This window comes from Ambystoma mexicanum, chromosome 4p (genome assembly GCF_040938575.1).
Source record: "Ambystoma mexicanum isolate Mex_15411 chromosome 4p, UKY_AmexF1_1, whole genome shotgun sequence".
In the NCBI taxonomy this organism is placed as follows: domain Eukaryota; kingdom Metazoa; phylum Chordata; class Amphibia; order Caudata; family Ambystomatidae; genus Ambystoma; species Ambystoma mexicanum.
In genome coordinates, this window is record NC_090927.1 from 1,188,944,551 (window position 1) to 1,188,970,583 (window position 26,033).

At 47.2% G+C, this 26,033-nt stretch overlaps 1 protein-coding gene across 1 annotated transcript in view; it reads left to right on the forward strand.

Moving 5' to 3' along the window:
- The window catches only part of ANAPC1 (anaphase promoting complex subunit 1), a 2,053,226-nt gene that overhangs the window by 94,756 nt on the left and 1,932,437 nt on the right, over positions 1 to 26,033 (forward strand). The window contains exon 6 of the mRNA XM_069606837.1: positions 1,152 to 1,225. Within this exon, the coding sequence (XP_069462938.1) occupies positions 1,152 to 1,225 (74 nt within the window). The remainder of the gene's footprint in view (positions 1 to 1,151; positions 1,226 to 26,033) is intronic.

The window sequence follows — 26,033 nt, forward strand, 5'->3', positions numbered from 1 at the left end:
TGTAGGATGGGGGCGCAGGGGTTCTGTTAACCCCATTACTAGGGCCACTCTTGAAGTGTGTGATAGCCTTAGAAAGTCAATGGGGGGCTTGCTCCTTCCCATCACCTTTCACCCCACTCATTCATAACGATGATTTCTCCCTGGGGAAAATTGGACAGGGGGGTTTCTTGGAATGGCTGGATAGGGGGAATTGTAAGTTACATTGTTTTCTTAACATAATAATTCAATAAATCACGTCTATAATCATGAACATTATGGCAGCTTATTAATAGATACAACACATGATGTAGCTGTGAACTAGCCCTGAGGTAGTCCCACGTAGGCAAGTTTGCCCTCATTGGAGGCCAGAAGAGAGGAAAGTAATAGTAAATAAGAGGTACATATACACTACTACAGTGTGGGCTTTTTGTCACCTGTCATAATTTAACATGAGAGAAAAGGGAGGTCCTTCTGCTACTCACCATGGCAGGAGTCCTCAACTTTGGGGGCCTTGCGTGTTCCCAAAGGGATACAAACATGAGTTCTATCCCCAGTGAGCTCTTAATTGAATTCGCTAGGGAAAATAGTCGAACATTCCAAAAATAAGCAGGTATTCTCTAACTTCAAACCTTTTCTCAGGATAAAATGTAAAAGGCTTTGACGGTGGCTCTGGGTAATGATCATTGAACATCATTGTGGAGCAGGAGGGAAGGCAATATCTTGAAATTAGTGCTTACATGGCAGACTGTTCATTTCTTCCTTTGTGTGTGTTGAATGGAGCGTCCAGTGGTTGTCACGCAAGGCCTATTTAATTCCTTGTCGGTGTTGAGGAAGACTATGGATAGCAGGGGGGGCAGGAGGGCCGCTGGGGCTCACTGAATGGGGCACATATCTTCTGACGCATTGGCAAGTGCATCTAGAGATTATCAGTTTCATGTTTTCTCCATCTCTGGCTCTTTGGTACCACGTCATAGGTGAGTGAGAACTCGATTGTGCCATCTTGACAGTTCATGCTGATATTATTTCTGTTGTCTCAACACCCTATTGAAGTTGAGTTTAGACAACATCCGGGACCAACTTTGAGCATGTGTGGGGTTAACCTTTGGTGCAAATGTGTTTTCGTCTAATTTTATTTTTCCAAAAGTAATTCGGAATGTTTTTTCTTTTTATAGGGAACCTCTGCCAGTCATATTTAGCATGCTGCACCCTTTAGATGAAATAACTCCTCTGGTTAGCAAATCTGGAGGTAAGTATCTGACCGTATTTTACTGCAGGAAGTATAAAGTGTGTTCAGCATTGCTGTGGATATATAATCCTTTTGATTTCATCTTGAATTGAGTTTGTTTTTTCAAGTTTAAAATATGTTACCTGATGAATAGAAATCAGTGAATGCAATCTTGTATAATTTATACCATAGATTCTAAGCACAATGCTGGGGCAGCTGTCGAACATTTAAAACTTCTTCAACAAAAGAAACCATTGTGAGAACCTGAGCCATCAGATTTAATTTGGTTTTCCTGAAGAGTTAATTTCTTAATGGGTGATGGCTGGGCAGTTCCCAAAAACATAACTTGCTTACAAGGTTTGAAAAAGTCCCATCTCTTTGCCCAGGACCTGGGGGTTAGAGAGGGACCCCTATGGATTTGTATTTATTTGTAGCGTGCAGCCTTGCCCTGAGGCATCTGGGCACGTAGTTGGAAGAAGGTGGTTACATGCAGGCATAATACGTTACGACAATGGCGTAGTCTTAGACAAGATAATACAGTAAGGCTTTAGGCATGGATAAAAAAAACATTGAGGTACAGGATACACATAATTACTCTGAGAGCGCACTCTGAGGCTAATGTAGGAAGGAAAGAGCTAATGTAATTACAGTTCAGTGCTTATGATGTAGATGTAATAGGCTCATCAAGCTTGTGAAGCTAACGTTTGGTGTTCGTTTTGAAGGAGAGGAACGTGGGTCCTGCTCTGAGTGTTGAAGGGGTGGTGTTCCAAAGTTTAGCTGCAAGAACTGTGAAGCTTGAACCCCCAGCCGACTGTGGCTTAAATCTGGGTATGGTGAGAGTTTTGACATAGGCTGATCTCAGCGGTCTGTTTGAGACATGCTGCGAAAAACTACTAGTAATGTATGCTGGCGCCAGGTTGTTATGAGCCTTGTAAGTTAAGGCTAATGTTTTGTACGATATTCGCTGCACAACGGGGAGCCAGTGAAGGCTGCGTCTGATGTTGGATATGTGAGATCTTCTAGGGATGTTGAGGGCCGCCCTTATGGGATTGTTTTGTGAACTTGTAGCTTGTCAATGTTTTTTTGACTGGTCCCTAGGTAGAGAGCGTTGCAGTAGTCTATTTTTGCCATGATTAAAGTTCTGGCTAGGATGATGCAATTCTCACTGTTCAGGAAGGGTCTACAGGCTGTGATGAGTTTGCAGGTATAGGCCGAGGCAGACGCTACCGCGTTGGTTTGTCTTGTTAGGGAAAGAGCTGCGTCAAGATAGATGCCAAGGGTTTTTGCTGAGTTGGACACTTTAATGATTTTGCGATCTATGGTAAATGATTTGTACGCTGGATCAGGTTTGGCCAATTTGGGGTGCGAACCGAGGATGAGTAGCTCTGTTTTCTCATCATTGAGGCAAAGCCCATGATGAGCCGTCCAAGCCTGGATGACTGAGAAGACATCATTAAGGGCTTTCGCATCAAGAGCGAAGTTGCCAGTGATGGGGATGAGCATCTGAGTGTCGTCGGCATAGTTGGTGTATGAGACACCCAGATAGTCAACTATGTCAAAGAGTGGCTTGGTGAACACATTGTAAAGTGTTGGAGAAACACAAGTTCCTTGGGGGACTCCGCAAGGGAGAGGGGCAGTATGTGCAGAAGCTAGAGGAGAGAAGACCCTCATAGTTCTATTTGCTAAGAAGGAGCTAATCCAAGACGACGCTGAGTCCGAAAAGTGTGCAGCAATTTTAAGATGGTGGCAGAGAATTTTCTGATCCACCAAGTCGAATGCTGCTGAAAGATCGAGCAGGAGTGCCAGTTTACCCTTGTCTTTTAGGTCATCAATTTGGGTTTTTAAATATATCGGGGCAGTTTCCGTGCCATGTCTAGGACGGAAGCCAGATTGACGGAGACAGAGTAGTTGGTTTGTTTCAAGATATGCCTGAATTTGCAGGTATGCAGCGTGGTCCAAGATTTTTAGGAGGTATGGTGCCTTCGTAATAGGCCTGTAATTGGTGGGGTTGCTCGGGTCAAGGGAGGGTTTTTTGATTAAAGGGATAACCCACACATCCTTTAGGTTATCTGGGACAATGCCCGATCTAAAGGAGGCATTTATGAAAGTAGTGATGAAAGGCGCAAGGTCATGTGCAGCTTCCTTGATGGTAGGAGCAGGGCAGGAATCACCTTGACAATTTGAAGGTTTAAGCTTTGTTATAATAATTTCCACTTCCTCAATGGATAGTGGGGAGAAGCTGAACGGTTTTAGAGGGCAAGAAGGTGCTGGAAGGTTGAACGATGGTGTGTGTGTGTAAGGTGAAATCAGACAGGGCATTTATTTTCGCTTGCAGTAAGGCAATTTTCTCCAGAAGTGCCTTTTGAATATTCGTACACCAAGCAGCAACTGGAGAGCAAGTCACCAGAGGGGCTACAGGGGACTCTAATTCCTTGAGGATCTTGAAGAGTTCCTTTGTGTTCGATTGAGCCTGGGTGATACGTTTGTTGTAGACATCTTTTTTGGATGCAAAGATAGCAGCTTTATAAGTGGAGGAGGCCAGGGTTAGGTTGTTTTTGTTGACCAAGGAAGGTATGTTTTTCCATAGGGATTTAGCCTTTCTTTTTTCTTTACATACATCTCTGAGATGGGGGGGTGAACCAAGAGTTCAGATGAGAACGAGGTTTCTGTTTACACAATTTTAGTGGTGCAATATTATCGAGGGCTTTGAGCATAGCCTGGATATAAATATCCACTGAGACTGTGGGTTCTGAGCTGGTTGTCGGATGAGTATTAAGTAGGGGGAGGAGGATGGGAAGAAGTTTCTCGGTCGAGATGTCCTTCTTATTGCGGGTTTGAGTGGCAGGGGCAAGATTAGGTTTGCAGATTTGTGGGCTGGAATTAATAGCAAAAGTTATTTTGTAGTGATCTGACCACAGGCATGGGAACACAAAGATCGCGTTGAGCTTGCAATTTAAGTCGGCAACCCAATTAAGAGTGCAGCCTTTTGATACGAGTGGGCACTTGGATGTGTTGAAGAGGCTGAAGTCAGTTAGGGTGTTTAGGAGGTCGGTGGCTTTGGGATCGTTCACATCTTGGTGACCTAAATTAAAGTCGCCAAGTAGGAGGATTTGCGCGAGTTGGGCTTGGTACTGGAGGCAAGGATGGAAGATATATCATCAATAAATGAGGTAGTGAGGCCAGGAGGCCTCTACAGGAGATGCGCTGTGATGGTCTGGTTAGGGGAGATGGGTAGCTTGAAGGATAGGAGTTCAGCATTTGGCATCTGAATATTAGGCATCATCCTAAATTCAAGTGAGCTTTTGAAGATGACTGCTATTCCTCCACCTTTAGATTGAGTGGTGTCTCTATCTTGTCTAATGATAGAATAGTTATCTGGATGCCACCTGCTCCATGATGTTGCCAACCTCTACAGGACGGCCATTGGTATTACCCGAGACAGAGGTTGTCCTAGAGATTTTCCCTGCTTTCGCAAGTCACTGGTCCTATTCAAGATTGCAGAGGAACAGAGAAGGACACCCATGTCCATGCTTTCAGATAATCTGGCTGTGGGAATGAGCTTACCTCTCAAACCATTGCATCTAGAGGGGCCATGCAGACTTGCAAACAAGCTGGAAGAAACCGATCCACATTCCCACGAGGAAAAGCTGTGAGCGGGCCGCCTGATTCCAAATTAGTGGCTACACCATTCAGAGACTCTGTCTAATCAGACATGTGCAGGTGATGCCATTGAAATCCTCATTGTCGTAACTAAAGATATCAGTCGGATATAAAAGGGAGGTGAGTCTTTGAGGAGTCTTTCAGGAGATGAGGGGTTTGGTGGAAGGGTAAGCAGTACAGCGATGGCATGAAAAGCGCAGAAACAAAGTGTGAAACTGTTGGAGGCTGGAAAGGACAGTCGACAGACGAGTGGGGGAGGGGTGAAGGACAGCACTGGAGATGGGAAAGATCAGTAAAGAGTAGGAAGGAGGAATGGTAATGGAGAGGAAGGCATTCGAGGAGGGGCATGGGAAAGGAAATAAAGCAGGAGGAGATTAAAGGTTATTGGGTCAGGTGGGTGGATTTTAGAGACATCGACAGGTAGGCTGATTAACCTGAATTCTGTGATGAATCCGGGGAAATGGTCACTTGTCTCCAAGGGGAAACCCCCCTCTGGAACATGTGGTGGTGGGACAACACCTGTGGCTGCCAAGGATGGGGGCACAGGGGTTCTGTTAACCCCATTACTAGGGCCACTCTTGAAGTGTGGGATAGCCGTAGAAAGTCAATGGGGAGCTTGTCTCCAAGGGGAAACCACCCTCTGGAACAGGTGGTGGTGGACTAGGGAGATGATCCTGCTAACCTTAACACCCCCTAGGGGACACAGCAACATGAATGTGGGTTGTTTAACTGTTACGGAAACGTTTGCGGCGGAAATTACCACAATGGGTTTGACCGAAAATACGCATTTTAATAGTCATGTGCCCCCTCTCCCCATCCATGTATCTTGGGCATCCCCCTCCCCCCCCCCAACCTCTGTCGCCCACCTGTCCCTCCCCCTACTTAAACTGTGTAATGGCAACACTTGTGCACGCTGCCCTCTGTCTCCTGTTGGAGGTTGAACAAGGGTAGCCTTGTTCAACCCCAAATCGTCTCCTCTCCTGCGATGCCTGTTCCCTGGATGTCTGGAACCAGCGCTGCAGGGTCCTTTTTTAATTTTTTTTTTTTTTTTACTTTATTCATCGGTAAGCAGGAGGACACTCTGGCAAACCCTGATGCCATTGTAGCGAATAAGGGTGCAGGGGAGAACCCTGCAACCCCGCTGCCCTTGTTCATGACAATGGCACCGTATGGTAAATATGTTTGTAATTTTCAGCTGTACATGATTTTCGTACAGCTGAAATTCAAACATATTTACCATACAGGATTTTTAGATGGCCTTTTGGGGTAATTCCGACAACACAGGCTCTCACTGGGGGTGACCTCCACCCCCTTGGAGGACAGGCAATCCCTAAATGGGGATATGCGCTTTCCTTCCTTTTACCCAGTATACAATAAGTGTGTTGGTTAGATCAGTATTGACCTATATTACCATTTCTAATAGGAAGGGTTGGTGTGGTTTCTGACCCTATTAATTAAAATAATGTATGGTTTTGTTTATAAAGTGCTTAAAACCGGAAACAAATCGAAGCGCGGGAACGAGATTGAAACCTATGTTGCATCCAAGAAAAATGCCTTGCCGCTGAGCTATCCCCCTGGTCCTTTTCAGCCACTGTCCTGGCTCTGAGATATAAGCCCTCCATTCTCGCTACAAGGAGGAGGGAGAACTCCTCCACACTGGTGGAAGCGAACAGAGGCCGGCAGAACATAGAGGGATGCTACTCAGCGGAGGTGTGGCCTGGAGAGAGGAGCTGGCACGAGACGTTTTTCTTCAACCCGCGGTGGAGTCCATGCAACGCCAGGTAAACCAGCCACAGCAGAGGAGAAAGGGATTCGGTGCAGCAGGCTCAGCTGAGCGAGCTTGAGCTCCTGAACTGCAGTGAGACTGGCCACCTCCAAAACCCGTTTGGGAACTGGTGGGAAGGGAGCATCTGCTCGAACATAGGAAGGCTGAAAGAAGGGGACAACGTCGCCTCCCGAACACGCCTGACTGGAGGAGCACTACCTGAAAAGAAAAGGCTCCCATAGCTCATGTAAGTTGGGAGCTTGGCGGCAAGTTAGCAACGGACCCCGAGGTGGGGTGAGAACCCGAGAACGCTAAGGCATGGTGAGAACCAGAGCATACCAAGGTGGGGTGGGAACATAATGAGCCAAGGCGGGGTAGAAGGCAATCGATCCCGAGGCAGGGTGAAAACCAGATTACCCCCCAAGGCAGCATACAAGTCATACAGCCCAGACAGAGGCAGCACCACACGTGGGGTGACACTTGAGATCTCAGGGAGAGTTATCCAACAGGAAGAGCGGAAATAATATAAGAATCATTTGAATGCATTCCCCGGTGACGATCTGGAACAAGATTTACAAATCCCATTAAGGCCAAGTTTATCGGACGCCTCGAACTGGTAAAAGTGTATGAACCAAAAGAGAATGAACATTTATTTAAAGAACAATCCGAGGGAACAAGGGAAGAAAGTATGTTGCTTTAAAGTGAACTTACAACCCAAGGTGTGGGGGGAGGTGAGGGAGACATTAGTGACTTTGCAAACAGGGCAAAGGGACCCTTTTTCTTGAAACATAATAGTGCATCAGGAACCAACCACCAGTCAAGCTTTGGGCAAGTGGCAATTGCTTTAATTTTGTTGCCTTCTTTTCTGTTTTAGTGGTAGGGACAGGAATCCGGTTAGATTAGGTTTCTAGAAGATAGACAGGCTTTGGTTTTTGACTTATTTACTTCCTTTAGGACATTGCCTAGGCCAACAGGGTCAAATAGGACTGTCTTGAATAAAGAGCATTCAAAATGCCATTTGTCCGTCCCCTCATTTACCACAGTTCCCAAAAACCATGTGGGCCAGTCACTGCAATGGGTGTTGAGAATTAAGTGAGTGTGGGACCAGGGCTGGGGTGAGGGCATTTGGAAAGACTTTAGGGCAAACACCGAAGGACCTCCGCACATGGAGGGTACTAAAAATACTTGAGGAGAAACAGATTGGTATAAAAATATATTGGAGAAGGGAGGAAGCATACCAGTCAAGCTAGCAGCAATTCTCACAACTTGTGGGGGGAGCCATGGCCAAGAAACGGAGTCCAAAGACGTGAAACTTTTGTTGACTGAAAAGTAGCCTGTAGTGGACTAATAAGGCACCCAAACCATTAACTGTTCCGGGAAGACCTGAATCTGTGGCCAGTCTCCCATTGGACAGCATCCTGCTATCGCTCTTGGCTAGGTAGCCCACATGGCTACAGCCTGACGCTCAACCTGGGACAGAGTGGGTAGAAATCAATTGTCATCTGAAAGCTAAATGATCAACGCTCAAGAAGGAAAACACTTGCTTGCAACTACCAGGAGAGGGTGGCAGCTTCCAGGAGCCTTGCGTATCCTCGTTTTTTCGTAGGAGTGGTTTTGTTTTCTCACTCAAATTCACATGTTTTTCAACATTGTGTGAATTGCCCACGATCAGCTGACCCTTTTTGTTCCTACTTTGGCTTCATACTTAAACATGTTTATTCTTTCCACACCTAGCAGCTGTGTGGAAGGCTCACACAATGCTACATGAATTGGTCTTTAAAGTGATCACGAAATACAAAGATGCCTTCATTTTCTAACAAGCATCTAATGTAGAGGGCTACAGTTGGACAATAAGCTTCCTAGGGTCTTGTAAGTCTCTAGCATATGGGTTATTCTGCACAGGTTTGTAACTCATTAGAAGTGTGTAAATGTTTTTTCACAAGTTAGTCCTAGCTCCATAAGATACAGAGTGGGTTATGTATGTATCTGATTACTTGCTTTGAAAATTGTCATCCTGCAGTTGACGTCAGTTGGTGTCTCAGCCAATTGTGGGCCTCGACAGTCCTACCTCGTGCTATGGCCTACCTTTCGAGATCCCTGATCAGCCTGCCACACACTTTTATCATGTACCTTCCTGCACACCCACCTCCCTTGTGCCCGTATCCTCTGTGTGCCCTCACTCCATCTCTCCCTCCCCACCTCCTCCTTCACTCTGCCCTCATGGACTTGCCTGTTGTCGCACCAACAACTACCCTTCCTGTCTGCAAACACCTTATGTGATGGCTGCCATGGAAAGGGAGAAGGGACTGTGATTTCTGTGCAGTTACCTTCTCTTTTTTTCTTTTCCATTGGGGCTATCTCGGTTGTAGCTTTATTTTTGTTGTGTTCAACGGGCACTGTACCATTATACAATTATAAAAAAAAAGAACTCTGTTGCCCCCCCCAAGACAATATCCCACTTGGTAATGGTGTTGGGATCCTTATTTTTTTTGATAAACTCAACTTATTGCCAGTAACACAAAATGAACACTGGGCGGAAAACCTATATATCCTTACATATTGCATACTGATTTTTCTCGACCCAAACGCGGGTTTCACAAAATCTGAGACCTTCTACACCAGAACAGCAAAGCATATCTAGACATGCTGTTCAATAAAAAACAATCTCTGCATCAGGGCTGCTTTATCACTTCCCCCAACACCGGTCCTACACCTTCTTGTCCAACTATCAACAGGGTCCATCCCCAGCACCCTCATGACCGTCCACTGTGGTCAAACCATCCCATATGCCCAGATCCAACTGTCCGGATGGGGGTGTAGCCTTGATCTTCCCAGAGGCGATTCCTGCCTCTGTTATTCCTATGCAGGCATACTCCTCCTTCGATTGCCTTGTCAGCAGTCTCTCCTTCCCTTCTCCCCTTCTCCCTCCCCCCATATCTATCGGCTACCTGGTCAGACTACCTTTTTCCTCTGAGTGGGCTGACCTCTCCTCCTCCCTCCTGGCCTTGACCACTCAACTCCTCCTCCTTGGAGACCTCAATATCCAGCTGGATACTTCCTGTCCCTCCTGGATTATTTTGTGACCTCTGGCCCAACTCAATCTGCAGGGCACACTCTGGAGGTTTTCATCTCCTCTGATCTAACCCTCTCCCCTGGAGTGATCACTTTCTCCTTTCCTCCCATCTCTCCCTCTCTACCTCGCAGGCCAAGACAGCTCCAGCACTCCCACCTACCTTCTCGGTCATCCTGCCCATGAAGCGTGTGTCAGTTGAGGCTTTTGCTGCCACTTTCTCTTCCCCCTCCTCCACCTCTGGCTGACTCTCATCCTGATGCAGCCATTTCCAAGCCCCACTCTATCTCTGATACTCTAGATGTTCTTGCCCCTGTCTTATGGATCCGCTTGAAGCCCAAAGCCAAGTGCTACTCTTGGTACGACTCTGACCTCGTCACCCTTAAACGCAAGTGTAGGGTGGCTGAGAGTAAATGGCGGGCATCTTGTTCAGCCTCTGATAAAATGGCTTGCCGCCTGCTCCAACGGCAATACCGGCTCTGTCCGCACCAAGAAGAGAACCCACACCCAAACCTGCATCTCTGCAGAATCCATCAACTCCCCCGAAATCGTAAAATTCTGCAAGGAGCTGGCCAATCCTGCTGCAGTCTCTACTTCTCCTGTCCCATTCCAGGCCCTCTGCTCGTCCCTGGCTTCTCATTTCATTTCTAAAACTCATGACATCCTGTCCACCCTCTCCTCCTCTTCCCTCTTCTCTCTCTGCTCCCTCCTGCCCCTCTGCAGCCTCCTCTCCTCCCTCTTCCTTTCCTCTGTTCTCACCTGACAAGATTTCAAGACAGGTCCGATCTTTGAAAGCCTCGTCAAAACGTGTTCTTCCCTGTTTGTCAAAAACCATGAAGGACCATATTGACAACGTCACTCCTGCCCTGGCCGACTACTGCAACCACTCCTTTGCCACTGTAGCCTTTCCCTCCCCCCGAAGCACTCTTGTGCACCCTCTTCTCAAGAAGACCCCCTCCTGCCCGGCTAACTATCACCCGATCTCCATCACTCCTTTCCTGGGTAAACTACTAGAAAAGCTGGCCGTCTCCCAGCTTAATCTCCACACTGATTCTGGTGGTTGTCTCCATGACAATCAGTCTGGCTTCAGCAAAGCCAGAAGCACGGAAACTGCTCTCCCGAACATCCGTGAAGACCTGCTCTCATACCTTGATTCTCATCTCCCCTCTGTCGTCGTCCTACTCAATCTCTCTTCTGCCTTTGACACAGTCAACCATGCAATCCTAATCAACCGCCTCTGTGATATCCTGGGTATCACTGATCAGGCCCTGGCCAACCTCTTTCCTCTCCAACCGACCTTCCCAGGTCCGTCCTTTCCGCTCTCACTCGCCACTTGTGGTGTTCCTCAGGGGTCTAACCTCTCTCCCTGGCTTTTCAACCAATACCTGGCTCCCCTTGCCCATCGCATTGCTGCTCTCTGCTCCAACTTTCAGTGTTATGCTGATGACACTCAGCTTGTTTTCAGGCTTCCCTCTGCCACCTCCTCTCCCTCTCTCATCTGTCTGTCTGCAATCCAGCAGTGGTGTGCCGCCAACAACCTCTGCCTCAATGCCAGTTAGACAGAGATCCACCTCATCAGCATTCCTGCACCTTCCTGTCCTGTCACTCTTTGGCCGGCTTCCCTTGGCCCTCTTCCTGCTCCCACCTGTGAGGCTAAGAACCTCTGGGTCATCTTCGACTCCACGCTCTCCTTTTCTCCACACATCTGATGTCTCAAAGAAGTCAAATTACCTACTTCACCTCCTTAGAGGTATTCTTCCTTTCCTCTTTCCCCCACAACTTCACTGTCTCCCGAGCTTTGGTTCTCTCTAGGCTGGACAACTGCAATAGCCTCTTTCTAAATGTGCCTGCTTCTACTCTCCGCCCTCTGCAACTCATCCAGAACAGGACTGCAAGACTTGTCCTTGGCCTCAAGCTGAGGGATCATATCTCTCCAGCCCTGAAATCTCTTCATTGGCTCCCAGTGGCTGCAAGGATTAAGTTCAAGACCCTCTGCATTGTCCACAAGGCTTTCTGGGCCAAGGTCCGCAATACCTTCAACTCTCCCATCGGAAATACCTTCCTACTTGAGCCCTTTGCTCCTCCAACTCCCTCAGGGTCAGTCGCTTCTCCAAGCAATGTGTTGGGGGTAGATCTTTCTTCGGCTGGGGCCTCCCTCTGGAACAGCTTCCATGCCTCTCTGAAACTTGTGGAGAACCATCTTCGGATCCGGAAGCTCCTCAAGACCTTCCTCTTTGCTTCTGCCTTCTCTTTTCCTCTCCCCTGCTGATCTATCTGTTTCTGCACTGAGCAACTGGCCACCCTCTGAATTCGGGCCCAGATGCCTGCCCACCCAGCTGCATACCCACACTGCCCCCTGGCAACTCTCGCACTTTGGTCTGTATCTCCAGCCCTACCGTCCCCTTAGCTGCACTTATTAGACACCTGTTGTCTTTGCTTAATTCTTGCACTTGCCACCTGCTGGCCGCCCTACTTGTTTTGATCACGTGTTCAGCACTCTCCACTCCTCCCCAGCCCCTTGCACTTTCCCCCCCTTCCCTCTCCCCTGCACTTGCATGTTTTCAATTTCACTGGGCCTAGTAGGATCCTTGTTTTTATTTTCCCATGTACCCTTCCCTTGCCTTGTTGCGCGCTGTAACACTTGTGTATGGGCGCGCTATGAATAAAATATCATACCATATTTTCTGAGACGTCGACCATTCAGCCTCCCTAGAAGGGCTCAGGTCACGAAGGGCACCTATAAAATTCTCCATCTCGTATATTTCCCTAGCCTTCAAGGCCCATTCTTCCTTCCCTGGCCTAGCCCTTTTCCCACCCTTTGACCTTGCAGGTCCTTGCCGCTAGAAGTGCATAATGCACCATATGTGGGAGGTGCCTCTACCCATCATCTACTTCCTCCAAACCAAATGGCACTAACATCTGGTCAAGATCCCTCTCAATCCCCTCAAGATCTCTTATCCACCCAAGCACCTCCTTCCAAAAACTCTGCACCTTCCTACATCCCCACCACATGCCAGTATGTAGCCCTTTCCCCATTTTCTCTCCAACAGCCAAGGTTCACTACAGGGAACATCCTGGACAGGTGTACTAGGTCATATTGCCACCTATACAGCAGAGCTTGAATTAACAGGTTATTGTGGTTTTATGCCCAATAATGCATAACTTTTCCCATAGCTGTTCTTTGAGCTCCAGACCACAGGTACTTTTCCCATCTTCCTCTCAAATTCTTTGACTCCCCCCTTTAGCAAATAACAGTGATCGATATAGGTTGGATACAAGTCCCCTGGATGAATGATAAGTATTCAAAACACTTTCGGTTCCTGTCATGTCTCTTTGGGGGTTAGATTTGCACTTACTAGCCATGAGTACTACCTTCAAAGGTAAATCTATAAAAACAGAGTTGGCCACTCTTTGAACTACCCTCCAGTTCTGATAATGAAATTAACTTTTCACCCTTCAGCAATTGCCCTACCCTCTCCAGTGCCCGCTTTGAACCATGTTGGAACCAAAGTGGGTACCACAATCTCCTCCTACACAGGAGCAGCCGATATGGGGTGTGGTGGTTGAGGGGGGGGGGGGGTGGTGGTGTTGCAGGGAGTTTGTAGGGGGGGGGTTGGGGTGTCCAAGAAATGAATCCACAGACCTCGCTGCATCTTCCCCAGAGATCCCAATACATACCACCTCAAGATATTCCTCTGTACTTCCTTCTTCGGGAACCCACAGCCCGTTCCTCCGTTGTCACTGGCTGCATCAAATACTTCTCCAGCTCCACCCACTGTTTTCCCCATATCCTCAGAGATGTGGGACAAAGGCTCTCATTTGGGCCACTCGGTAGTAGCGCTTCATATCCCCGAAACTCGCCACACCTGCGTTCCCTTGGCAATATCAATTGGTTCTGGCCTGCCAAAGGAACGGTAGAGTATTAACTTTCAACTCTGCCGTCACCCTTTCCGCAGTCTTTATAGGGAGCACTTGCAAAAAATAATGTATTTTGGGCAGCAATGCCCTCTTCGAGGCTTTCAATCTGCCCATCCAGGTCCAGGTCGGTTTAGCCCATGTCTCCACATCAGTGTATAAACTGACCAATAAAAGGGGTTAGTTGGCATTATAAAGCTCATCCAAATGTCTAGTCACCTGGACCCCTAAATATTTGTTGTCCTCCCGCTGAATTGTCACTTTCAACTGAGCCAAATCCCTTGATCTCCCGGTTCTCTACAACAGGGGATTGGGATTTTTCAACATAATTCTGAAACCAGCCAGGGAGCCATATTCCTGCATAGTACAGAGCACTGCGAGAACTGAAGTCAGTGGATTATACGAATGGGATGAAATAATCTGCTTGCATACTCTTTACCCACCACATTCAACCCTCCTATCTCTGTATCCATCCATATTTTTACTGCCGATGGCTCCATAGAAAGTGCAAATAGCAAAGTCAACAAAGGGGAGTCGTGTCTAGTCCCCCCCCCTCCCGTAATTCAAAACCCTCAGCCACTTCCCATTCACCATCACCTGGGCAGTGGGATCTGTATAACGAGCAGATCCCTCTCTGAATTCCCCTCCCCAAACCCCACCATCTCCATAACTGCACATGGAAACCCCTGTACCAACCAATTGAAGGCCTTTTCAGCATCCAAGGCTTGTAGGATCGGGTCTTCCCTGCACCTCATTGTGAATTTCATTACAGTGAATGTCTTCCTGAGCATGTCTGCTGGCTGCCGGCGCTGAATAAAACCTACTTGGTCACAAGTATTGGTCAGGTTCTTGGAGCCTCCAGTCTAGAGGCCAGGGTTTGTGTCAAAATCTTATCAACATACAATAAAGATATTGGGCATTATTATTGACATCTAGTTGCATCCTTGCCCATTTTGGGAATCCCCAATATCAACACTTCACTAAAAGACTGAAGGGCACTGCCCGTATCACGGATGATATTGAAGAGTTTGGGTAAATGTGTTAACAACGGCCCTGCATACCTCTTCCAAACCCCAGTTGTGAAACCGTCCTCTCCGAAGCCTTACCCAAATGGCATTCTATCTATTGCCTTCTGTATCTCATCCGTGGTGATAAGGAATCCAACCGATTCACCTCGTCCCGAGAGTGGATCAGGTGAATCACCCCTTCAAGATATTGCCTCACCCTCTCCTATGTATCCCATCTTTTTTTATACAGGTCTGTGTAAAATCAAGCAAAGCTCTCTGCCATACCCTCTGCGATCTCATTCACCATTTCCTCAGGATCCTGAAACCTATCCACCCACCTATCCACTCATTGTGCCCAGAGTCTAAAGTCCAACAGCGTGTCTACCTTGTTGCCCTTTTCATAGTATTTGTTTCAGAAACCTCTGCTTCCGAACAGACTCAGCGACTTCAATTTCAAGTGCTTCTGCTTGAGAACCAACTGCCTCTCCTCCCGTATGTTCATCTTGGTCTTCTGCAAAAGCAAGTTGTGCATCCGTCTCTAGAGAATTCCTCTGAGACCAGGGTTCGGTTCTGGGGTGAATTCAGCCCCTTAACATTCAGGGTTCCAACCTTTTATGCAGCCATCACAGGAGATGCCATATCAACCAATTATACATGTAATTCTTTTCCTCCATCAGCTCCTTAATGCATCTCCTGAAAAGTCTCCCCATCACCAAACCCCATTAACGCTTCACCCTGACCCGCCCCAAAAATAACATCTGTCCAAAGCACAACACCACTAGCAATCCCCTGAAGATGCCCAACTTATACAGAGGGCCCCCATGGTATAACTCGTCCCCCTCCCCACCATTGCCTGGTCTTTCATCAAGGCTTCAATCCTTGGTGGCTGGCCAAGTTAGCTCTTTGCAATCCACTTCAATTCACTTACTTTCGCAGGTGCTGTTTTTGAAGGACAGTTGACAGCAGGCACGTACTCCTGAGCCACCACTGGGTGTTGAACTACCTCCACCTCTCAATGCTGCAACTCCACTGTATGTCCTCGTACATGCCTTCAGCTAAGGGCGAGATCCCAAGGAACACCAGAGCATCTGATCACTGCATAGATTTTTCGCCGATCGCTCGCTCTTCCAGCATTGTCCTACTCTCTCCAATTGGGAGGCACGTGAGAATCCCAGCTCATGCGGGTGAAAGGCTCTCTCACCAAAGAACGCTGTCTCAGCATCGATCTGAGCCTTCTTAAATGATCGCTTTAGGTGGCGGGGAGTGGAGGGGGGGGGGCAGTATGGGAGTTACACTTCACATGGTCATGACTGTTCGTGACCCCCAGCGGTCTCTCCTGGAACTCTCTTCAAGGCCCTTTCTTTATTCAAGCCTGTCTGTCTGTCTGTAACTTTGGCCTGTGCTGTTACCAATTGGTAATGCCCCCCCCCCCCCGGACCCTCAAACCCCAATCACAGGGTTTATTGATTAAGTGTATTGATGTAGAATGCCCCTTCAAAGTTCATTTTCCAAGTCCTATGTTTGAAATTTTTTAATACGAGTGGATCATGAGACCTTTGAAATGACCAAAAACGTGTTGATTTCTTTAGCCTCAAAAAAGATTTCTTCATGGAATTATCGGCCCCACTTATAACTGCTAACATAGCATTGAGCTAGCCTTTTCAGATTGGAGGCTTAGCTGGCTTTTGCTTTTTTGCCACAAATCGGCACAGGTGGAGTACCCCCACCCCATAGCCCCCTCTATATACCTTATATATACTACCCATCTGTGGTTAAAAAGCGGTGCCAAATTTGTTGGAAATGCATTCAGGAAAGTTGCCATTCGGGAAAGGTATTGCATACCGTCTTTACCCAGGTAGAGCCTACAAAGTTTTTAACACCTTATACTAACACCAGATCTGATCATTGTAGATTCCTTTTTCAAAACTTCAGCTTGACCAAAAGAACTTTCAACAGTGCCCTTTTAATGAACTATAATTATCTCATTGGCTCTTCTTTGAACTCTCATGAATCCTTTACGAGGCACAAAATAAACATAATTTCTGCTCCTGAGTGGAAAGAAAAGGTCAGTCAGACCTTGGACTTGATGCTTCATTAATAAGCTCCCAGTTTGCTCTAGAATCACCTTTTGATTAAATCATTTTGGCCCACAAATGCAGTAATGTGATACACATAAACACTTCCAACAAGAGAATGTCTGCACAAAGATGTTATACAAATGTTATATTTTCTGCGGAAAGAAAGTAGTTGTGAGGTTAGAGCCCAGTAAACTTTAACACATTTATTGTTCAAAGGCTTTGACTCTACCAGTGACCTCAGGGTCACTTCTGTCCTCTAATCTTAGATGAGGTTAGCTTGGTTAATCTTTGCGTGGTGTCACCACGCAATCTCCAAGTGATCATGGCTCTTGCCCAGTAACCTTTATAGTTTGTTAGTACGTAGATTTCAATGCAATGACAGCAAGATTTTGACTTATCTAGGGAGGATTTCACTCCTTCCCATTAGTACGATGGACTTCTATGCAAATACTGGCAATCCTGGTCTTTCAAGGTCGTTCTAGCTGCCTTTAGAGAGATGAACATAGAGGTACCTTCATAATTCAGTTAAGACTCGCACTGATCACTGTTTGAAGCAGTTTGGGGGATATGTAAATAAACTCAGGGCAGAGTATGTAAGGTTACACAAATATGTGCTGCAGCTGGGACTTCAAGATGGCTGCCGACACTAGATAGCTGTGTCGGTAGCTGCTCTGTGAGCCTCCAGCACTTACTTGGCTTTCCCATCGCCTCTGAGAAGTTTAGGGAGCCGGATTGGGTGCTGTCGCGATAGCGAATGGTTGCTAGGCACAACGGCAAGATTTGACAAGTCTAGTCCGTGAGGATTTGAGCCTTCTGTTTGGGGCCCGGGGAATCGAGTGTTCTTGGGCAAGCACTGAGTGCATCAAGCCCCATGTCCTCCTGGTGCTGAGTTCTGCGGAAAGGACAACTTCCCCATTGAGGGAACTGAGGCTCATCAGTAGCCTGCTACAGAGAGCGGATGGTGCAAGCGACTGCAGTCTGAGCCACGAACGGCTGGCGGGCTCGGAGCCTGCCATGATTTCACTGACGGCAGAGAGGAGGTGGAGATGGTGGGTGCCGTTATGAGCAAGGTGGCTACCGGCAGGGTGGGCCGCAAAGCCTGAGTGACGGGAGATCCCCCGTTGCACACAAACCCGGCAACGGGGGGATATCAGGAATGAGGCATCCCCCTGGTGGAATGCAGCACTGAGTGGAGCTCTGGAGCATTGGAGCCCTAGTCGGGTGGCAGAGTAGGAGCCCACAAGAAAGGTCCAGATCTTTGCGCACTCAGTGGATAAAACGTTGCAGGGAGATCAGCGGTGACAATCATGCCCACGACCAGTGGAGGCGTAATGGCTCCTACAATAGCCTGAATCTAAGCTTGGGGAGCAGGATCCTTACACCGATAGGACATAGGAGCCTGGGGGCAGCACCCCCCTCTTCATAGAGGGAAAAACACAGAGGAAGAACACACAGGACTCGAGGACCAAACTGTGGAAGCCCAGGGGGACCCTTACTTGGTCCTTCTATGTTTGCGCCCGCCTTAGCCCCCTCCCCTATTGATCCAATGGAATATTGGGGCTTGATGCTTGTAGGCATTGGTTGGGGCAGAAGGAATGGCCCCCTGGAAGCACACGAGGGGTGGGCCGACGCACAGGAAGACATATTGAGTATGAAGGAACCAAGGGGTTAATTGGCGAGAGTAGGTGAAAACATCCTACAATACTGATCCACTGGCGAGGCGCTGGCCCAGTGTAGTGTGGGGTGGATGTCGAAGGCACGGTTAAAGGCCGTGCAGAAGCCCCTCCAAAGTCGAAGAGGATCTAGTGGGCACCCTTCCCACTATCTGGGGCCCAGGAGAAACCAAGTTTGTACCTAAGATGGCTAACCCCAGGGCAGAGCCAGAGCTGCAGGAGTCGCTTGGGAAACCACTGTCGAGACAAGACCTCCACAAGGACATGAGCCTGCAGGCTTCCTTGACAGGCATTCCAGGAGCAATTCCAGTTGATGAGGTTGGATCTAAATGCAGCGATGCCAGAAATTAGACTGCAGAAATGCCTACAGGAGGTGGAAACTAACACAAGGGAACAGGGCAAGGCCATAGAACGGTTATACTTGGATACACAGAACCTTGAGCCACAGATGGAGGACCTAGAGAACAGGTCTAGAAGGATAAACGTTTGCATTAAGGCCCTCCCAGAGGCAGTCTCAAACAGAGCACAAGGGACAAGTGCAGCAGATTTTTGACTATATACTAGGAGACCCGAATGCCGAGGAGGTGGGTCTAGACAGTGTACATAGAACAGGAAGGTCAATGGGAAGACCCAGAGGTAGGCCCAGAGGTGTGTTGGCAGCATTCTCATGATATGGACAGAAGGAAGTGATAAGCAGCTAGGGTGAAAGAACTGCTGTCCAATCAAGGCGCCAAGATCCATCTTTACCAAGACTTGGTGGTAATCACCTTCCTTAAACTGAGACAGATGGGGGCGGTACTTCAAGAGTTGACCTGAAGAGGCATTCTATATAGATGGTCCTTCCCTTTGGGCTGGTATTCAACTGCGAAGGCACCCAGAAACTCGTAGCGAACCCGTAGGAGGGGGCCGATCTGCTCCAGCTGGATCTGGTTCAAGTCCTGCAAGAAGAAAATCGACAGACATCTCATAGTCGCCAGGGACCACGCCCTTGGGAGTGTGTGGCAGCGGGGATCGCCGCAGGAGAAAGCCCAGCTACGACGGCCAAAACCTGTGGGAGATGCAGCCGTAGGGAGCCCCCAAAAAATCTGAGGGGCTGGGAGGGTGAGGGGATATGGTCTCATATAAGTGGGGCGCTGGGATACAGATGCACATCTTGGGGAGACTGGGGCCAGGAGGGCAATTCGTCTTCAGCTCGGAGAGAGCAAATACTCCCAGGTTGGACTAGTGGGAGGAGGTTGGGGAGGAGGGTTGGCAGCGAGTCTCGAAGTTTGTGGTCGGGAAGGTGTGGGGGTTCATGAGGGACTCCATATCCCAGAAGTCACAGCTGGCTTGAAAAAGAAACATCAGGAGCTTCAGTGCCGGCGCTTCAGTAGCCTCGCTGGTTTTCGCTGACATCGGCGCAAGAGGGTGTAAGCTACGTTCCTGTGTTGTGGTTCTTAGGCACTAACTTAGCTGAAGGTAAAAATTGGGCGCATGAGCATCTTGCCATTACTTCATATCCACAAACCGCAATTGGGTACCGTACAGCTGTATGTAGACAAAATTACAGAGGAAAACAGGTAGGGGACACAGGATGATCTAACCCTGCTGGTCCACACAGGGAAACCGAACTCAACCCATGCTGATAGGGCGGACATGGGCACAAAAGGGATACCAAAAATAACTGGAAAGACTGAAACCACGAAGAAGACACCAAATAGCAAAAAAGAGTTAAACATATGCGTATTAAATACCCGCTCAATGAATAAGCATGCTCAAAACATCCATGACATTGTCAGTGGCAAAATTGACATGTCTGTCTGAAACATGGCTACAAGAGCCAAGCGGACCAAAAATTGAAAAGGCAGTGCCAGAAGGTTAGGCTATCTTTTACAAAAACAGGGAACGAGGAAAGGGAGGAAGGGTAGCAGCCATAGTCAGGAACTCCATCCACATATTCCCAGCTACCACAATATGTAAGGGGTGCGAAGTCCTGCACTTGAAACATACACCCACGAGCAATAGCTGCATTAATATCGTAATGTACAGGCCTCCATCACAGATATCAGAATTCAATGATTAAATCATACTACAGCTTAACACTCTAAAAAGTCCTAGCGCTGCAACTCCACTGATGGAAGACTTTAATAGGTGGCAAGGTAATCCTAACGATAAGGAAGCCATCCTTCTAGAAAAAGAGCTGAATAACATAGACTACAAGGTTATTAATTCAGAACCCACAACACAGCCAAAGAAGAATAATGAACAAAAAGTCTGAGTAGAAATTTTAAAAACATTACTTCTATACAACTAGGTCATTGCATAGAGGAAATCCTCTTGAATGCCACGGACAAAGACACGTGAAGATATTGTAAAGATATTCAATTCACAAATACAGAAGCGAACACACATATTGGCACCTATCAAACGGAGTAGTGAGAGCCAATGATGGCCATCAAAAGTGGTTCAACACCGAACTGAGGCATCTGGAAAAAAGGAAAATGGAACGTAGCTGGTTGAAAAATCCCACAAAAGACAACCGAGATAAATGGAGAAACATAGAAATTATAAAGAGTATCACAGAGGTAAAAAAAAAGATTACTATAACAGTGAAATCTTAAATGCGGCCAACTCTACGAGAAAGCTGTTTGAGATCCTCAAATCAATAGACAAGCCTAAAGCCTGGACCCCACCATTTGAACCTACAAAAGAGGACTGTGGAAAAGTGCATGAAACCTTTGCTAATAAAATTCAAAAGGCTAGGGAGGCTGTTCAAACATCCCAGGCTAAAATAAGAAAGCAATCGGATCATAGTAGACCACCCTCCCCCAAAATAACCGGGAACAATTTATGTTCAATTCCATCACAGTGGGAGATATGGAAGGAATTGCATCCATGAGACCAACATGGCGTGTACAAAGCCACCTAGCTTCTATAATGATTCTCGATAATAAGGAGATATTCGCACCCCTGTTCGCCAAAATGGTAAACGCGTCCTTCAGAGATGGGAATGTTCCCAAAGAAATGAAGACAGTAACTATCACCCCACTTGTAATAAAAGAAAAAACAGCCTGGATTGGACCAAAAAGATCCCAGTAATCTACGGCCAATATCGAATTGCAATTCTTTTTACTAAAGGTGCTGGTTAAGGCGGCCACAATAGAACTACAAAGATACGTGGAAGATAATGACATCTTACATACACAACAATCTGGATTTAGGACCACACATGGCACTGAGACTTTGCTGTTGGACTTACAGACTCTGAGGCTAAGTATTATGGTCAGGAGTAAAGCCGGCCTATTGATTCTGCTGGACCTTAGCACAGGCTTTGACCGTCTGGACCACCTGTAGCTTCAATGGGCCTTGGAAAAGGTAGGTAACTGCTCCAGTGAAGCGACCTGTTGGGTCGTCTCATTTTTATCAGAGAGAGAATCAAAAATTCAATGGGGTAAGGCCTTCTCAAATGAAACCATCATAAGGTGTGGCGTCTCGCAGCGGGCAAGTCTATCACCACTGCTCTTTAATCTATACTTAAGATGTCTCTGCATAGTGCTTGATCAAATCGGTGCTCATTTTACAAACTATGCAGACGACACACAGTTGGTGACAGAACTCAGTGGGTGCTACATCGAAGACTCTACCAAGGTAACATCTCTTTGTAACACCATTGAAGCCTGGATGAGGGCAGGCCAGATGTGCCGTAACGGGACTATAACGGAGCTAATGATTTCTGGCTCCCCACAAACCCGGGGCAAAACTCAGTAAAGAGTATAAAATCATCAACATCAAAGGCTCCTTGGTTACTGTGGTGAAGACAATGGGGGTATATTTGGAAGCCTCAATGGGCTCCGAAGCTCCAGCAAAAAACTGCCAATATTATCTCAGATTCCATTAGACCATTCCTAAGTGAGAATAATAGTGCCACAATAGCCACAGCTATCATTTTATCTAGGCTGGACTAAGTTAACGCAACCATGATTGGCGCAAGCAAAGGCTGTATAGTCAGATGTCAAGTGCTTCAAAACAGTGCAGTGAAGAAAAAGGCTAGACAAGATCACATAACCAAAGATAGAAAAGACCTCCACTGGTTAAAAATGGAGGATAGAATTAAATTCAAAATCCTGACCTTGGTACACCGGTGTATCTCAGGAAAGACACCAATGTACCTAAAAGAAAAAATATCACTGCATGTACTTGGAAGATATCTGAAATCAGAGAACTGGGGCACGACTCCTCCAGTTAAGCGGCTTCTCCCTAATGGTTCAGCTCACCAGCCCAAATAAAAAGTATGGGGTGACACTGGCGCTCAGAGATGGATAGAAATCCAGGTAACGGACACCACGGCTGATAAAGGGGGCTGGTATGTCATGATCATGGGACAGATGGAAGAAAGAAGCTACATGAAGATTTCGGTATAGCTGGTATACGTTGGGATGCCTTTAAAGCTACAATTGTAGGGGAATTCATAGCTGCAAACGTAGCGAGAGATGGTCCACTGTCCAGCCTGAAATCCCACATGGCGGCCGAAATAGAGGGCTTTAGGAAAAGGTCAATAATGGTTCCCATAAGGGCCACTCTACTTCGGGAATACAGGCACACGGTGGAGCTTCTGAATGTCCTAAGGATGGAAAAAAAGCAGACAGCACCCTCCGGTCTGTTGGCCAGAATTATTATGTGCAAGCCAACAAAGCGGACAAACTCCTAGCAAGGCTTCTGAGGGAGGCATTAGGGTTTAAAATTATCGATGGAATCATTGATGAGGGAGGTATTGGACACTCCTGCACTGCGGGTATACAAAACATTTTAGAATGCGATTACACAGAGCTATTCTCCCCCAGAACCCCAACACTACTTTGTAGGGGGAATCATTTGAGTAAGATGACCCTGCCCATCCTGGGGTTCGAGTCGAGGGAGGGACAGGGGCGTGAGATCTCAGAGGAAGAAGTCCGAGAGGTAATAAAGAAGTTACCCCATAACAAATCCCCACGCCCAGATGGTGTCACCACTACATTCTATAAAACAATTGAGAGTATTCTAATGCCACAACATTCTCTTCTATTTAACCGCTTTTGAGAAAAAGGTTGCATTTTAGCAGCGATGGAGGAGGCCAAGATTATACTAATCCCCAAGCCCAATAAGGTCCACACAAAGTGCAGTGCATCTAGACCTGTAGCCCTACTCAATGAGGACATCAAAAAATACACAAAAATCCTTTCCAACAGGTTAGAGGGGCTGCTTCCTGAACTGATTCAACCCGATCGGTCAGGGTTTATACGAGGCCGACAGACATTCAACAACATAAGACGTGTGGCCCACTTGGTTGAAAATGTGCACAAAACTGTGACGCCAGTGGTCCTGCTGTCCCTCGACGCTGAGAAAGCCTTTGAGCGATCCTTTCTATTTAGGGTAATGGACAAAATGGAGATGGGCAGACACTTTATTAAAATAGCACCAAATAAAAGACCCCACTCAGTACGTCTTCTCATTCATGGCTCCCTCTTGGAGGTATTTCTGCTAACCAGGAGAACAAGACAATTATCTCCCCAATTATATGCGATTTATCCAGAGCCGTTGCTCCGGGCCCTCTGAGATTCATCGGAGGTACAGTGTATCCCATTCAGGGGAAGGCAACACACAGTTGCTGCATTCGCAGATGACATGATACTCACCTTAACACACCCTGGGTTATCTTTACGGGGTGAAGGGGGTTTGTAAGACTTCTGGAAGAATTTGGGTTGATCTCGGGTCTGAAAATCAACCTGGCTAAATGCGAGCTGCTCAACCTAACAGTGGGGGTAGGGCGGGAAGTGGTAACCCTGAAGACAGAATCGCCATTTAATTGGAGTCAGAACGGAATTTGATACCTGGGGGTGGTAAGTACCCCTAACGCCAGGGGGTTGGTACTTGGGCAATTTCCTATCAATATTTGTGTCCGTTAGGAACAACCTCTGCAAGTGGAACATACTCGATCTGCTGGGTAGGCAGGCTGGCCGCTGTTAAAATGGTGATTCTCACGCAGCTTCTCTATTTGTTCCAGGGCCTTCATTATTTGTGTATTGCAAACAGGCTCTCGAGGTTGATGAAAGGAAAAGGCTTCAATATTTCCAAATTGGACACTGGCTCTCCAACCCGGAGGTCAAAGGAGCAGTCGTCCACCAACTAACCCATTTCGAAAAGTTCCTTACGACTCAGGATGGAACAAGGGCACTCATCTCGTGCCTGTACAGGACATTGAATAAATTGATCCCCCGAGGACCTTGGCCATATATGGCTAAATGGGAGGGCACCATCGGGAGGGAGGGAACCTGGGAAGAGTGTCATATGCTTTGGAAGCTAATTCCTAAAACCGTGAAGTCCCCGCTACTGCAGAAGACTTGGTATAAACTATTACTCTGTCGGCACTATATCCCAATAAACCTACAACATCAGAGGTTTTCTGGAGAGGGTGTGGGCGAGTGAGTTCTTGGCCCCATATGTGGTGGAGATGTCCAAGGATGGAACAATTCTGGCGGGAGGTGCAAGAGGCTCAGGCCCAAGTATTCAGAGAAGAAGAAAGGATGCCGCCAGAGGAAGTCTTGTTGGGGTTAGATTGAGGGCATCCCGGAGGAATAATCAAACCACGTAGGAAAGCCTGTATAATAGGGGGAGAATTCAGTTGTTGTCTGTTGTATTATGTGACTTGAAAACAAATAAACAGATGATAAAAATAAAAAAAATAAAAAATATTATATATATATATATATCTCACAGCCACAGTAGTGGCTGTGTAGTTATGGTTAAGTTGCTGTTTCCATAGGAAGAGCACCTTTGGGCAGCCTATAACTCCACTACCCCTAGACGAATCCTCACCATACTTTGCAAAAAAGTATATGGGCCACTGTGAATTTTTTGGTTTGGTGAGGATTCGTATAGGGGGGGGGTCCCAAAACGTCTTTTTTCCCCATAGAGTGAATGGGGGAAAAACTTTGCGCACGGCTACAGGCCAAACCGCTGGACGGATTTTCACCAAATTTGCGGGAGGGGCTTGGTCCCGAAAGCGTGCTTTTGTAAATTTGGTGACAATCCGTGCAGTAATTTTCTTTAAAATGACTAAAAAGTAGGTCTAAAAAAATGTGTGATATCGATGTCTGCTCCGTGGTCCCACTTCACTGTTCGCTACGCGGACAAGATACCGATTGGTTAAGGGTCTGGCGTCATGACCGCGGACACGCAACGCCTCTGCTGATTGGCTGCAGTGAGACGTGTTCTGCGTCAAATTGTTTGGATGCGCCGGACATCTTGGATCAGCCGACAGCGCAGCGGCGACCAGCGGCAACATGCTATTTCGAAAACTATTTTGCTGTGTCATAGTGCTTGGGGAGGTTCAGACAATAAGAGATGGGTGAAACGCTGTATTTGTTCAGGCAGTAGGTGTTACTGATGTATTCTCTATGCCCGCCTTGTTCGGGATGTTTGTACGTACAGAAAATGAGGGGTCTAATAAGGGTAGTATTTGAGTTTGTGCTGTGCACAGGCAACGTGAAACTGTTCCAAGGACACACGTGGTTTTAGCGAACATTGAAATTGAGTACATGTCGTAATTACATTATTTTTTCCTATGGGTGTGCTATTGATTAGTACGCCGCCATGGGTGTGACATGCTGCGGTGGTTGTGGCCAGGGCCTAGAGTCTTAGATGCA